The sequence below is a fragment of the Stomoxys calcitrans genome, chromosome 5 (assembly GCF_963082655.1).
Source record: "Stomoxys calcitrans chromosome 5, idStoCalc2.1, whole genome shotgun sequence".
NCBI classification, from domain to species: domain Eukaryota; kingdom Metazoa; phylum Arthropoda; class Insecta; order Diptera; family Muscidae; genus Stomoxys; species Stomoxys calcitrans.
The window spans coordinates 134,101,998-134,117,889 of NC_081556.1; the positions used below are offsets into that span (position 1 = coordinate 134,101,998).

At 39.6% G+C, this 15,892-nt stretch overlaps 1 protein-coding gene across 1 annotated transcript; it reads left to right on the forward strand.

Moving 5' to 3' along the window:
- The first annotated feature begins 11,652 nt into the window (after window positions 1-11,652).
- LOC106084872 (uncharacterized) lies at window positions 11,653-12,443 on the forward strand. Its single transcript, XM_013248812.2, has one exon. It carries the CDS (start codon window positions 11,757-11,759, stop codon window positions 11,925-11,927), a length of 171 nt encoding a protein of 56 aa, XP_013104266.1. The 5' UTR covers window positions 11,653-11,756; the 3' UTR covers window positions 11,928-12,443.
- The last annotated feature ends 3,449 nt before the right edge of the window (window positions 12,444-15,892 follow it).

Below are 15,892 nucleotides of genomic sequence, written 5' to 3' on the forward strand. Positions count from 1 at the left end.
AAACAAATGCACGTGTGAGAGAGTTGAATGATGACGTCTGCTTGAACTTGGCAGCACTTTTTATTATTGTGTGTTGGTATAATGAAGGTGAAAGCGTTGGGCGATTGAGTGATGCTTAAATATTACAAGCGATTTGTTGAACGATGTGTTGCAATTGGCTTTCAAAAACTTTTCATTAAAAAAAAACTAGTGCTATATTTTTCGGCAATTAATGGATTTTAAAGCAAAAAAAAAAAACTACTTCTAATTCAATTTAGCCATGTCCATCCGTCTGTCTGTGGAAAGTATGCAAACTTTGTAACGAGTAAAGCTAGACGCTTGAAAATTTCTCCAAATACTTATAAGTGTAGCTCGGTTGGGATTTTAAATGGACCAAATTGGTCCATGTTTTGATATAGCTCCCATATAAAGTAATCCCCCGATTTGACTTCTTGAGCCTCCAGAGGGCGCTATTCTTACACGTTTTGGCTGAAATTTTATGCGTAATATTTTATCTTGACTTCCCAACCAATGTGCATAAAATGGTTCGAATGAGTCCATTATCTGAAATATGTCGATCTTCGGTCCATAACCTGATATAGCTCCCATATAAACCGGTCTCAAGATTTGATTTATTGAACGTCTAGATTGCGCAATTTTGTTTTGAGTTTCAATAACTGTGCCGAATATGGTACAAATCGGTATATTACCTAATAAAGCAGCGATGTAAACCGATCTTCAGATTAGACTTCTTGAACCTCTAGAGGTCGCAATTTGTATCCTATTTGATTGAAATTTTGCACGTAATGTTTTGCTATGACTTCCAATAGCTGTGGGAAATGCAAATTTGCACATAAACATTCCATTAAGGAACAGGGGCCATCTTCTCACGTAGTCACGTGAGTGTAGTCCGATTCAAGTCTAAGCTCTATGATAAGGGGCCTCCTTTTTATAGCGGAGTCCGAACGGCGTGCCGCAGTGCGACACCTCTTTTGAGGAGAAGTTTTTACATGGCATAGTACTTAACAAAAGTCGCCAGCATTAGGGGGAGATAACCACCGCTGAAAATGTTATGATGATCTAGCCAGGATTCGAACCCAGGCGTTCAGGCGGACATGCTAACCTCTGCGCTACGATGACCTCCCCAATAATTGTGGCATGGTCAAAATCGATCCGTTAGCTAGTTTATCCCAAAATAAACTAATCGCCCGATTTGAATTTTGGAGCCTCTAGAGGGCGCAATATTATCCGATTTAGATGACATTTTGTTTCGACTTTCAAAATACTCGGTAAGAGTTGCCATATAGACCAATCGCTGGATTCGATATCTTTACCTTCTAGAGGGCGCAATTGCTATCCGAATTGGCTGAAATTTTAAACGTGTTTGTTATACCCACCACCATAGGATGGGGGTATACTAATCAAGTCATTCATTTTGTAAACCCTCGAAATATTGATCTGCGACCCCATACATTATATATACTCTGGGTCGTCTCGACAATCTGAGTCTATCTAGCCATGTGCGTAGGGTTAACCGCTTGAAATTTTGCACAGATACTTCTGATTGATGTAAGTAGTTTAAGATTGCAAATGAGCCACATCGGGTCAGATTTGGATATAGCCCCCATATAAACCGATCCCTGGATTTGACTTTTTGAGCCTTTAGAAGCCTCAATTTTCATCCGATTTGACTGAGATTTGGAACAAAGGCTTGAGATATGACTTCCAACAACCATCCGAATCGGTCCATAAACAGATATAGCCCCCATATAAACCGATCCCCGGATTCGACTTCTTGAGCCCTTAAAAACCTCAATTTTTATCCGATTTGGCTGAAATTTAAACCAAAGACTTTTGTTATGACTTTCAACATATATGCCATGTATGATTCGAATCGGTCTACAAACAGAAATAGCCCCCATATAAACCGGTCCCCGAATTTTAATTCTTGAGCCCTTAGAAGCCTCAATTTTCATCCGATTTGGATGAAATTTAAACCAAAGACTTTTGTTATGACTTTCAACATATATGCCAAGTATGATTCGAATCGGTCTTCAAACAGATATAGCCCCCATATGAACAGGTCCCCGGATTTGACTTCTTGAGCCCTTAGAAGCCTCAATTTTCATCCGGTTTGGCTGAAATCTGAACCAAAGACTTTTGTTACGACTTTCAACATACATGCCAAGTATGATCCGAATCGGTCTATGAGCAGATATAGCCCTATATAAACCGATCCCCGGATTTGACTTCTTGAGCCCTTAAAAGCCTCAATTTTTATCCGATTTGGCTGAAATTTGGCCCAAGATCCTATCTTATGACTTACAACATCAGCGTCAAGTTTTTTCTGAATAGGACTATATGGTGATAAACACCCAGAAAACAATTGACACCAAACGTGCTCATTTCAGTACCATACGGTATTGATAGTAAAGCAACATCGTATGGTTCAAAAACAATACCGGATGGTATGGATAAACCATAAAATGATTAATACCGTTTGGTACAAAAACAATACCGGATGGTATGGATGAACCATAAAATGATTAATACCCTTTGCTACAAAACCAATACCGGATGGTATGAATAAACCAAAAACTGATTAGTACCGTTTGGTACTAGCCTTATTACCGAATTGGTATTATTTTTTAAAACAAATCTGGTATTGGTTTAAGTATTAGACCGTTACAAAACCATTATTGATTATTCCACCCCCTAATGAACAAAAAAAAAAAAAAACAATTAAAAATAATTTTAATCTAATTTTATTTTGTTTATTTTGTTGGGTTGCCCAAAAAGTAATTGCGGATTTTTTTAAAAGAAAGTAAATGCATTTTTAATAAAACTAAGAATGAACTTTACTCAAATATACTTATTTACCCTTTTTTTCTAAAGCAAACTAAAAGTAACAGCTGATAACTGACAGAAGAAAGAATGCAATTACAGAGTCCCAAGCCGTTAAAAAAATTTGTCAACGCCGACTATATGAAAAATTCGCAATTACTTTTTGGGCAACCAATGCTGCAAAATAATGTAGCACCGTGATGAACCTCAATTCTTTGCATTCAGCAATTGACTCCATATCCATCGATTCCCAGAAGTGGTTTCCATATGAATACTCCAACAAAGTATTGTTTTCCACACAACGGACTGTCATGTTTTTGATATAGAATGTCCTTAGAATTTGGACAATTTCGATTTTCACCGCTTTAGAGTATTTGAACAAGTTTTTATACCCATCCACCCAAGGATGGGGGCATATTCATTTTGTCATTCCGTTTGCAACACATCGAAATATCTATTTCTGACCCTATAAAGTATGTATATTCTTGATCGTCGTAAAAATCTAAGACGATCTAGCCATGTCCGTCCGTCAGTCTGTTGAAATCACGCTACAGTCTTTTAAAATAGAGATATTGAGCTGAAACTTTGCACAGATTCTTTTTTCTGTCCACAAGCAGATAAAGTTCGAAGATGGGCTATATCGGACAATATCTTGATATGGCCCCATATAGACCGTCCTACGATTTAGGGTCTTAGGCCCAGAAGAGCCACTTTTATTATCCGATTTCGCTGAAATTTGGGACAGTGAGTTGTGTTAGCCCAGTCGATAACCTTCTTCAATTTTGCCTTGATCGGTTCAGATTTTGATATAACTGCCATATAGACCGATTTCTCGATTTTAGGTCTTGAGCCCATAAAAGGCGCATTTATTGTCCGATTTGGACGAAATTTGGGACAGTGAGTTGTGTTAGGCCCCTCGATATCCATGTTTAATTCGGCCCAGATCGGTCAGGATTTGGAGATAGTTGCCATATAGACCGATCTCTCGATTTAAGGTTTTGGTCGCAAAAAAGTAGCATTTATTATCCGATGTCGCCGAAATTGGGCACAGTGCGTTACCTTAGGCCCCTCGATATCTTTCTGCAAAATGGCCCAGATCGGTATAGATTTGGATATAGCTGCCATATAGACCGATCTCTCGATTTAAGGTCTTGGGCCCATAAAAGGCGAATTTATTTTTGGATTTCGCCGAAATTTGGGACAGTGAGTTGTGTTAGACCCTTCAAAAATTCTTCTTCATTTTGGCTTAGATCGGTTCAGATTTGGATATACTTGCTATATAGACCGATCTTTCGATTTAAAGTCTTGGGCCCATAAAAGGCTCATTTATAATCCGATTTCATTGAAATTTGGGACAGTGAGTTGTGTTAGGCCCTCCGACATCCTTCTTCAATTTGGCCCAGATCGGTCTAGATTTGGATTTAGACCGATCCACCGATTTATGGTATTATGCCTATAAAAGCCACATTTATTATGCGATTTTGCTGAAATATGGGACAGTGAGTTGTGTTAGCCCGGTGGAGATCCTTCTTCAATTTGGCTATGATCGGTCCAGATTTGGATATAGCTGCCAAATAGACCGAATTCTCGATTTAAGGTTTTGGGCCCATAAAAGGCGCATTTATTGTTTGATGTGCCCATAAAAGGCATATTTATTGTCTGATTTCGACGAAATTTGGGACAGAGAGTTGTTTTAGACCGCTGGACATACTTCTTCAATTTGGCCCCGATCGGTCCAGATTTGGATATAGCTGCCAAATAGACCGAATTCTCGATTTAATATCTTGGGTCCATAAAAGGCACATTTATTTTCTGATTTCGACGAAATTTGGGACAGTGAGTTGTGTTAGGCCCTTCGACATGTTTCTTCAATTTCCGATCGGTTTAGATTTGGATATAGCTGCCATATAGACCGATCTCTCGATTGAAGGTTTTGAGCGCTAAAAAGGCGCATTTATTATCCGATGTCGCCGAAATTTGGGACAATGTGTTAAATTAGGCCCCACGACATCTTTCTGCAATATAGCTCAGATCGGTCCAGATTTGGATATAGTTGCCATATAGACCGATCTGTCGATTTAAGGTTTTGGGCCCATTAAGGCGTATTTATTGTTCAATTTCGATGAAATTTGGGACAGCGAGTTCTGTTAGGCCCCTCAATATCCATTTTCAATTTGGTCCAATTTGGACCGGATTTGGATATAGCTGCCATATAGACCGATCTCTCGATTTTAAGTCTTGGCACCATTAAAGGCACATTTATAATCCGAAATTTTACACAGTGACTAATGTTGGGCCTTTCGACATCCGTGTCGTATATGGTGCAGATCGGTCTATATTTCGATATGGTTACCAAAAAGACCAATATTTTGTTCTACAAAATTGAACAATGACTTGTACTTATTAGACCACTCAATGTCTGTGTCGAATTTGGTCCAAGTCGGACCATATTTCGATATAGCTGTTATGGGGGCATTAATTATGGTTTTTTCACCGGATTATGACAAAAGGTGGTTTACATATATACGGTGAAAAATCAATGATTAATGCCCCCATAACAGCTGTATCGAAATATGGTCCGATTTGGACCATGGGGGCATTAATTATGGGGCATTAATCATGGATTTCGCAAAATGTTTGAAAGCAGTTGGGGTCTCAAGGCTTAGGTAATACTATGGATAAAGCCTGTAAAAGCAAGAGGTAACTTTGATATGGTGAAGAAAACTTACCACAGGATACGAAAACCTGCAAGAATGGAGGTAACAGGGACAGGTTTGGTCCAAATCGGACCATATTTCGATATAGCTGTTATGGGGGCATTAATTATGGTTTTTTCACCGGACTATGACGAAAGGTGGTTTACATATATACCAGAGGTGGTATATATACCCACCACCTCTGGTATATATGTAAACCACCTTTCGTCATAATCCGGTGAAAAAACCATAATTAATGCCCCCATAACAGCTATATCGAAATATGGTCCGATTTGGACCAAACCTGTCCCTGTTACCTCCATTCTTGCAGGTTTTCGTATCCTGTGGTAAGTTTTCTTCACTATATCAAAGTTACCTCTTGCTTTTACAGGCTTTATCCACAGTATTACCTAAGCCTTGAGACCCCAACTGCTTTCAAACATTTTGCGAACTATGCAAAAAGTTGATTTCCGAAGAGCGCCCATGACACATTCATGTTTAAAATTTTTTTTTTTAAAAATTATTAAAAAATTTCCTGAAGCACACTACAAATCCAATGATTTATTAAAGGTATCTAACAATTGAATAGTTAAGCTGACTGAAGATTTCACTTGGCTGATAGCCCAGTCCACATCAGATCATGAATGTATCGTTGAAATGATAAACCGCTGTAATTACAAGCGTTTTAGATGTTAATACTAAAAGCAGTGGCATTTACATCAAAATTACCTAAAATGCATTGCCAGCTAGTCAGCCTGGTGTGTGGCTGAATTACGTATCCCCTGCAAATCTTTTGATATGTCCAAATGTTAAAGGCAAACAAATAAAGAAATCACAAACAATTAATGTCTGTTGTGTTGTTTCTAATGAAATTTACAACTCTATTTGCAATGCGGTGGAAACGAATCTAATGGGAAAAATGGCAGCAACTGCTATTTCGAAGCAAAGCTAAGCATTTGAATTCATGTAATAGGTTACAGTGTTTTAAAGTTTAAATAAAAAAAGTTTAAGTTTAAATAAATAAAATGACATGCAGGGTCATTTAAAAAATTTTCCCCAAAGAGGTGTCGCACTGCGGGACGCCGTTCGGACTCGGTTATAAAAATAGGTCCCTTATCATTGAGTTTAAACTTTAATCGGAAAGCACTCATTGATGTATGAGAATTTGCCCCTTCTGGGTTCCTGGTGGTAATGTTCTCATTTGGGGAGGGATGGCACCTTAAACATTTCGACTTATTTGGGGAGGGATGGCACCTCTGACATTGTGACTTAAATATGGATATCAAATTCGTGCTGCACTTCCAGATCCCCTTAATTTGAGCCCCATATTGCCATGGCCGGTAAATATGAACCGTTTGGAGGGTGTTTTGGTGCTGGGGCGCCCATCGGCAATTTATACTGAAAATAGATATCACATTCGTTCTTTATTCCCAATGGAAATTAAGTTAAGTTTAGGGGGTGCTTCAGGGCGTACCTCAAAACACTTGGCTCCAAAATTGGATATCAAATTCGTTTTCTACTCTTATATACCTTTCATTTGAGTCCCATATTGTCATAATGGGTCAAATATCCCATTTGACGTATCTTTAGGAGGAAAAGCGCCACCTAGACTTGAACGCAAATTTTAATGCCATATTCGTAATCTACTCCCTAATACCTTTCATTTGAGTCCCATATAGCAATGTTCGTCTAATATGCCCATTTAGGCGTATTTGGGGATGGGCGACCTCCTATTACTTGGACCTAATGTTTTATGCTATATTTGTAATCTACTGCCTAATACTTTTCATTTGAGTCTCATATTGACATGAATTTGGAATATATATGTTTAGAGGAGTTTTGGGGTTGGGGGGTCCGGCTGGGTACTTGAACCCAAATTTTAATACCATATTCGTGTTCTGGTCTCCAATACCTTTCATTTGATACCCTTATTGTGCCCATCGGAACCCTTTCGGATATGATGGTGTTTTTGGAGTAAAGGGAAGGGTCCGCATTCACCCGATATCTAAAAATTATTAGTCTATGTTTCCTTCCAGAACATTTAAAGAAAATCGGTTCAGCCAAGTATCATATAGTTATAATGGGTATAATGGCGTTTTTTAGGGGTGGCGTGACCCCCTATTCTTCGATCTGCTTTTGTACGCCAGATTCGAAATCTACTCCCGAACACCTTTCATTTGAGCCCCATATTTAAATGAACACCCAATATGTCTGTTTTGGGGAGTTTTGGGGTTGGGGCGACACGATGGGTGTTTAAATTCAAATTTTAATACCATATTCCTCCATAACACCCTCTAATATCTTTCATTTGATACCTATATTATTGCGATCGGTCCACTTAGGATTTTCGGTTGTGTTTTTGGCATAAGGGGGAGGAACCGACCCCCTTCCCATAGGATTTTCGCCGTCCTACCGACCGTTTCGCTGTTCCACAATGTTGCATGTGCATTTGTCGCCCACTCCCATAACTCGGACTGCGTCGACCCGAAAAGCTTCGGGTTAACCAACGGCAATCCTCTGGCCTTCACCGCCAAATCGTCTGCCCTTTCATTTACCCTTACTCCGTTATGGCCCGGCACCCAAACGATGCGGATTTTCCCATTCTCAAAGAAGACATTAATCTCTTTCATCCACTGCAAGACTGTTTGTGACCTTACCGTCCTGGTTGTTATTGCCCTTATGGCAATTTTACTGTCGGTAAAGATGTTTACAGTCGACATCCTCGCGTTACCACCACACCACTTCATGCATTCCGTGATCGCCCGGATCTTCGCCTGCGGGACCGTATTATGGTCAGGCAGTCTAAAACAGATCTCAGTCCCTGGGTGCTCAAAGTAAACCCCCAGGCCCACTCTGTCCTCTAGCTTTGATCCATCCTTGTAACATGATCTTCCAGATGACAATACTAGGATTCCTTCAATCCAAGACTGTGCCGATGGCAGTAGGGCCTCGCACTCGACTTCAAGGTTCATCTCAGGTAACCGATCGGAAACCTCTTCCCTTCCTTCCAGATTTCCTATCGTCGCCTCGATTATACCGCGATGGGATGAGCTGTTCCCATCCTCAATCCATTCTCCCATCGCCTTAAGTCTCATAGCCGCAGTGGCTGCCTCACACTTAATTTGTATGTGAATGGGTCGGATATTTAGAACAGTCTCCAGTGCCCTAGAGGGCGTGGTCCTCATCGCTCCGCCTATGCCAATACAACACCTGTCTTTGGCATAGGCCAAGACAGGTGTTGTCCTGTTATGTTGTTATGTTGCACTTTTTCTCCATAGCAGTCCACCAAACTACTGAGGCGTAAGTAAGTATTGGTCTAATCACGCTCCTGTAGAGCGAGTGTATTATCCTAGGATTCAGGCCCCATTTCGAGCCTACGGCCCATCTACATAGTACCCAACATCTGTAAGCCTTCTCAGTACGATCCTGAATGTGACAATTACAATTCAGTTTCCCGTCCAAGATCACACCTAAGTATTTGACCTTGTCAGATATCGAAATCGTCTTATTGAGTAAACGTGGTGCGTTAAATTGGCCCACCATCGTCTTCCTCGTGAACAGACATATTTCAGTCTTCTCTGGGTTAACATTGAGACTTCTGGGTCTAGCCCAGTCATATGCCATATGCAAGACCCTTTCGGTCGTTCTGCATAGCACGTTCGAATCCTTACCCCTTGGAAGCATTGTAACAACGTCGCGTAGCAGACGGGTTCAAATCCCTTCTCAGTCAGCATCCATAATGGGTCATTTATTTTTTTATTATTCGGTTTTGCTGAAATTTGGGACTGTGAGTTGTGTTGGGCCACTCGACATTTTTCTTTAATTTGGCCCAGATCGGTATAGATTTGGATATAGCTGCCACATAGACCGATCTCTCGATTTAAGGTCTTACGCCCATAAAAGACGCATTTATTGTCTGATATTGCCAAAATTTGGGACAGTGAGTTGTGTCGATTCTTCTGCAATTTGGTCCAGCTCGGTTCAGATTTGGATATAGCTGCCATATATACCGATTCGCCGATTTTGGGTCTTGGGCCCATAAAAGCCACATTTATTGTCTGATTTTTGCCGAAATTTACGACAGTGAGTTGTGTTGGGCCCTTCGACATTCTTCTTCTTTAATTTGCCTCAGATCGGTCCAGATTTGGATATAGCTGCCATATAGACCGATATCTCGATTTAAGGTTTTGGAGCCATAAAAGGCGCATTTATGGTCCGATTTCGGCGAAAGTTGGGACAGTGAGTTGTGTTAGGCTCTTCGACATTTTTCTGCAACTTGGCCCAAATCGGTCCAGATTTGGATATAGCTACCATATAGACCGATCTCTCGATTTAAAGTTTTGGGGCCATAAAAGGCGCGTTTTTGTCCAATGTCGCCGAAAGTTGGGCCAGTTAATTGTGTTAGGCTCTTCGACATTTTTCTGCAACTTTGCCCAAATCGGTCCAGATTTGGATATAACTGCCATATAGACCGATCCGCCGATTTTGGGTCTTCTGCTCATAAAAGCCACATTTATTGTCTGATTTTGCTGAAATTTGGGACAGTGAGTTGTGTTGGCCCTTCGACACCCTTCTTCAATTTGGGAAAAATCGGTCCAGATTTGGATATAGCTCCCATATATATCGATCTCTGGATGTAAGGTTTTGGGCCCATAAAAGGCGAATTTATTGTCTGATTTCGCCGAAATTTGGGAAAGTGAGTTGTGTTGGGCCCTTTGACATCCTTCTTCTATTTTGCCCAGATCGATCCAGATTTGCATATAGCTGACATATAGACCGATCCGCCGATTTTGGGTTTTCTGCCCATAAAAGCCACATTTATTATCTGATTTTGCTGAAATTTGGGACAGTGAGTTGTGTTAAGCCCTTCGAAATCCTTCGTAAATTTGGCTCAGATCCGTCCAGATTTGCATATAGCTGCCATATAAACCGATCCGCCGATTTAGGGTCTTAGGCCCATAAAACCTACATTTATTATTCGATTTTGCTGAAATTTGGGCCAGTGAATTGTGTTAGGCTCTTTGACATTTTTCTGCAACTTGGCTTAAATCGGTCCAGATTTGGATATAGCTGCCATATAGGCCGATATCTCGTTTAAAGGTCTTGGGCCCATAAAAGGTTCATTTATTGTCCGATTTCGCCAAAAGTTGGGCCAGTGAATTGTGTTAGGATTTTCGACATTTTTCTGTAACTTGGCCCAAATCGGTCCAGATTTGGATATAGTTGCCATATAGACCGATCTCTCGATTTAAGGTCTTAGGCCCATAAAAGGCGTGTTGTCTGATATCGCCAAAATTAGGGACATTGAGTTGTGCTAGGTGCTTCGACATCCTTTTTCAATTTGGAAAAGATCGGTCCAGATTAGAATATAGCTGCCATATATACCGATAAGGCTTTGGTTCCATAAATGGCGCATTTATTTTTCGATTTCGTGTACAGTAGTACACATGCCAATAAATTTCCTTTTTTTTTGCAACTGCTGCCCTGTTAAAAAGTCTGCGTTCGCGTGAGTCTCCCCGCTCATCCAGGGGTTTTCTTGGGCTGATTTCCTTTTCCGAAGAGGACAACTGTCTTCGAAAGACCCCACCAGTGCTATCGTAATCCTTTTGACATTTTCGTCAATGCCTTCTATGGTATGGTAAGAAAACTTTTAATTTTTCAAAAATTCTTGCAAGAATTTATCGCAAAACTTTGGTCATAAACAATTTTTTTTTTGAGTGTACGTATATCTATACCATGAGTGTTGAAAATTTGCTTGAACCACTTTGGCATGAAATTATGAAATTGTGTTAAAATTCGATTTTTAAAGAAATTTTGGCAGTTTTGATTTTATTGTTAAGAAAAGATTTACGATGTATTAACAAAGGAACGATGAGATTCTTCCTCTTAAACTTTTCCATCATGGTTTCAAAATACTGTGAATGCATTTTACTATTTACACGCACCACAAACATTGGGACTTTTAAATGTTTTTGACAGATTTTCAATACACATTGAACAAAAAGAAAAAAAATAGCTTTCCCCCGATAATATCTAATTGTACCAAAAAGATTTATGTTAACAATTAAACAGCCATGTTTAGAGGCAAATCGAACAGCGCCACTTTAACTTGAGTCAGTATAAAAGTAAACATTTCACCAAAGTACAGCATCAGTAAAATTGTGAAAAGGTTTAGACGAAAACTTAGAGAGTGTGTAAACAGATTTCGGTGTAACACCCCTTTTGGAAAAAGTAAAAATGAAATTCCTGAGCTTATTCTTCATTTTTGGTCTTCTGGCTGTTATTGCCACAATGGGCTCCATGGTGGCAGCCGATCCTTTGCCCAGTCCTCGTGGCCGTCCCCCTACAACAACCAAACGCCCCAAGGCCGACAACGATGGCGAAGGAACTGGAGGTGATCGACGCTAGCTAGAATCCATGGCGGAGCGAAGACAAACAGTGTCCTGTAGCAAGCCGCGCAAAATCACCGATACCAAGATTACTGTTCACTGTTATGGGCAAGAAAATCTACAAACTGTTGAAATATTATTTAATAAAAAATAATTGATATCAAAGCTGTGGTTTTTATGTTTATTAATATTTTTCTTTTTTTTTAATTTGTGGTGATTGGTTATTTTTTTCATATAATTTACATAAATTATTTCTATTATTGTTTACTGGGTATGTGGGTGTTAGTTTTTGATTATTGGTTAGTTGTGATTATCTAATTACTAATTAAAATAAATATGTAATTATATAACAAACATATTGCATCATAGATTGGGCTAGGTGCTAACGACAGTTGTTGTTATGTCTGCAATTTATTTTCCAAAATACAAATTTACTAAAGGTCTCTGGGAAGAAAAATTTTAACGCTAAAAAGTGTAAGCCTCAAGCAAAATGCAGAACACAATAATTTACTGGGAATTTATTTCTAAGAAATCGAAAACACAAGTTTTGTAGTATTTTTGTTTAAAATAGTGAACAATTAAATCGTATTGCCTATTTAGCACTGATTAATTATTCCATATTTGTCTGACAACTAAAAACAAGTGAAAAGGCGTTAAATTCGGCCGGGCCGAATTTTGAATACCCACCATCTCGGGTATATATGTAAACCACCTTTCGTCAAAATCCGGTGAGAAATGCATACCTTATGCTCCATGGCAGCTATATCGAAATATTTTCCGATTTGGACCAAATACTAAGTCAGATCAAATAAACCGATCTGAACCTTATACGACATGGATGTCAAAAAGCCTTACATAAGCCAATGTGTCAAATTTCAGTGAAATCGGATTATAAATGCGCCTTTTATGGCCCCAAAACCTTAAATCGAGAGATCAGTCAGCTATATCCCAATCTGAACCGATCTGGACCAAATTGAAGAAGAGTGACGAAGGGCCTAACACAACTCACTGTCGTAAATTTCGGCGACATAGGCCAATAAATGCGCATTTTATGGGCCCAAGACCTTAAATCGACAGATCGGTCTATATGGCAGCTATATGCGAATCTTGATCGATCTAGGCAAAATTGCAGAAATATGTCGAGGGGCTTAACGAAACTCACTGTCCCAAATTTCGTCGAAATCGGACCCAAAGCCTTTAATCGAGAGATCAGTCTATATGGTATGGTATGGTAATTTGGCCTAGATCGGTCCAGATTTGGATATAGGAAATCTGAACCAAATTGAAGACGGATGTCGTAGGGCCTAATACAACGCACTGTCCCAAATTTCAGCAAAATCGAATAATAAATGAGGCTTTTATGGGCCCAAAACCTAAAATCGAGAGATCGGTCTATATGGCAGATATATCCAAATCTGGACCGATCTGAGCCAAATTGAAGGAAACTGTCGAAGGACCTAACACAACTCACTGTCCCAGATTTTGGCGACATCGGACAATAAATGAGTCTTTTATGGTCCCAAAACCTTAAATCTGGAGATCGGTCTATATGGCAGCTATATCCAAATCTGAACCGATCTAGGTCAAATTGAAGACGGATGTCGACGGGCCTAACCCAACTCACTGTCCCAAATTTCGACGATATCGCACAATAAATGTGCTTTTTATGGGCCCAAAGCCTTAAATCGAGAGATCGGTATATATAGCAGCTATATCCAAATCTGGACCGATCTGAGCCAATTTGAAGAAAACTGTCGAAGGACCTAGCACAACTCACTGTCTCAAATTTCGGCGACATCGGACAATAAATGAGCCTTTTATGGGCTCTAAACCTTAAATCGAGAGATCGGTCTATATGGCAGCTATATCCAAATCTGGACCGATCTAGGCCAAATTGATGACGAATGTCGAAGGGCCTAACACAACTCACTGTCCCAAATTTATGGGCTCAAAACTTTAAATCGAGAGATCGGTCTATATGACAGCTATATCCAAATCTGGACCGATCTGAGCCAAATTAAAGAAGGATGTCGAAGAGCCTAACACAACTCACTGTCCCAAATTTCAGCAAAATCGTATAATAAATGAGGTTTTATGGCCCTAAATCGGCGGATGGGTCTATATGGCAGCTATATCAAAATCTGGACCGATCTGCTCCATATTGCAGAAGTATGTTAAGGGGCCCAACATAACTCACTGCCCCAAATTTCAGCAAAATCGAATAATGAATGAGACTTTTATGAGCCTAAGACCCTAAATCGAGAAATCGGTCTATATGGCAGCTATATCCAAATCTGGACCGATCTATGCCAAATTGATGACGAATGTCGAAGGGCCTAACACAACTCACTGTCCCAAATTTCGGTGACATCGGACAATAAAAGCGCCTTTTATGGGCCCAAAACCTTAGATCGAGAGATCGGTCTTTATGGCAGCTATATGCAAATCTGGACCGATCTGGGCCAAATTGAAAAAGGATGTCGAAGGGCCTATCACACCTCACGATCCCAAATTTCAGCAAAATCGGATAATAAATGTGGATTTTATGGGCCTAAGACCCTAAATCGGCGGATCGGGTTATATGGGGGCTATATCAAGATATAGTCCGATATAGCCCATCTTCAAATTTAACCTGCTTATGGACAAAAAAAGAATCTGTGCAAAGTTTCAGCTCAATATCTCTATTTTTAAAGACTATTTTAAAGCCTAATTTCAACAGACACACGGACGGGCGGATAGACAGACGGACGGACAGACGGACGGACATGGCTAGATAGTCGTAGATTTTTATGCTGATCAAGAATATATATACTTTATAGGTTCGGAATTGCATATTTCGATGTGTTGCAAACGGGATGACAAAATGAATATACCCCCATCCTTCGGTGGTGGGTATAAAAATTGCAAAATATTAATTTTACCTATACAAAGAACACATATTTTGGTTAAGTGGCTTGTGTAGGCGACGATGCATGTATCGAGCCATTTTTAATTGTGTGCCTATGTGAGATGTAATAATCGTAAATTAATGCACATCAGGTTATTCCCCCTTGATGTGGAAACCTTGCTTTAGTAATTCTATGGGGAATTTATTCAATGTTTGTAAACACATGGTTAACAGTACTCTGCCATGATATTAGGACAGATAAGAGGCTATTAAGGCTTTACAACTCGAGTTTACGTAGAATATATTTTTTGCTATGTAACTTCATTTTAAGGCTAATCCTTCGGTATGTTATGGGCTTTGGATGTGTTTAAAGGCTTTATCAACCTGACATTCGAAATATGCATTTGCACGGTTTCTCTTTATAGGCAATAGATAACTAAACAATTAACGACTGGTTAAAGTCCGGCAAAGCGGACGTTTTGATACCCTACATCAAATTGGGTGTGCAGGGTGTGCAAAAATAACGACCCAAATCCGTCTATATTTTGGGAGTCATAGAGGAAATCGTCGTGCAATACTTTTGAGAAGATTGGTTGAAAATCGGGAGATATATATTAATGGGATTTATATCTAAATTTGAACCGATTGAAACGAAACTCAAATGAAGAGACATAAGAGAACCCATCTTGTAAAATTTTGTGAGGATCGGTTAATAAATGACCAAATTATTACAGAATTAGTACAAATCGAACAAAGATATATATGAAAGTTATACTTAAATCTGAACCGTTTCCGATGAAAATTCGTACATTTTGGGAAAAGGTTGGGTTAGGTTAGAAGGCGCGCGACTAGAAACCTCGGTAACTAGCCGCTTTACTCGGAGACTTTGGGTCCATTATTCGGCAGGGCCGAATATTATTTACACTCCGGATCGCATTTGTAAAGGTCTTTGCCCGATACCGCTTTATAGGCAAACAAAGGATAACTTGGAACTAGCTGTACCCAGACGACTCTGTTCCATATAGCCCCATGAGAAATATTCACATTTTGTAAAGTGTTTTGAGGGATAGGCAACCTACTATCACTTGAAACTGATT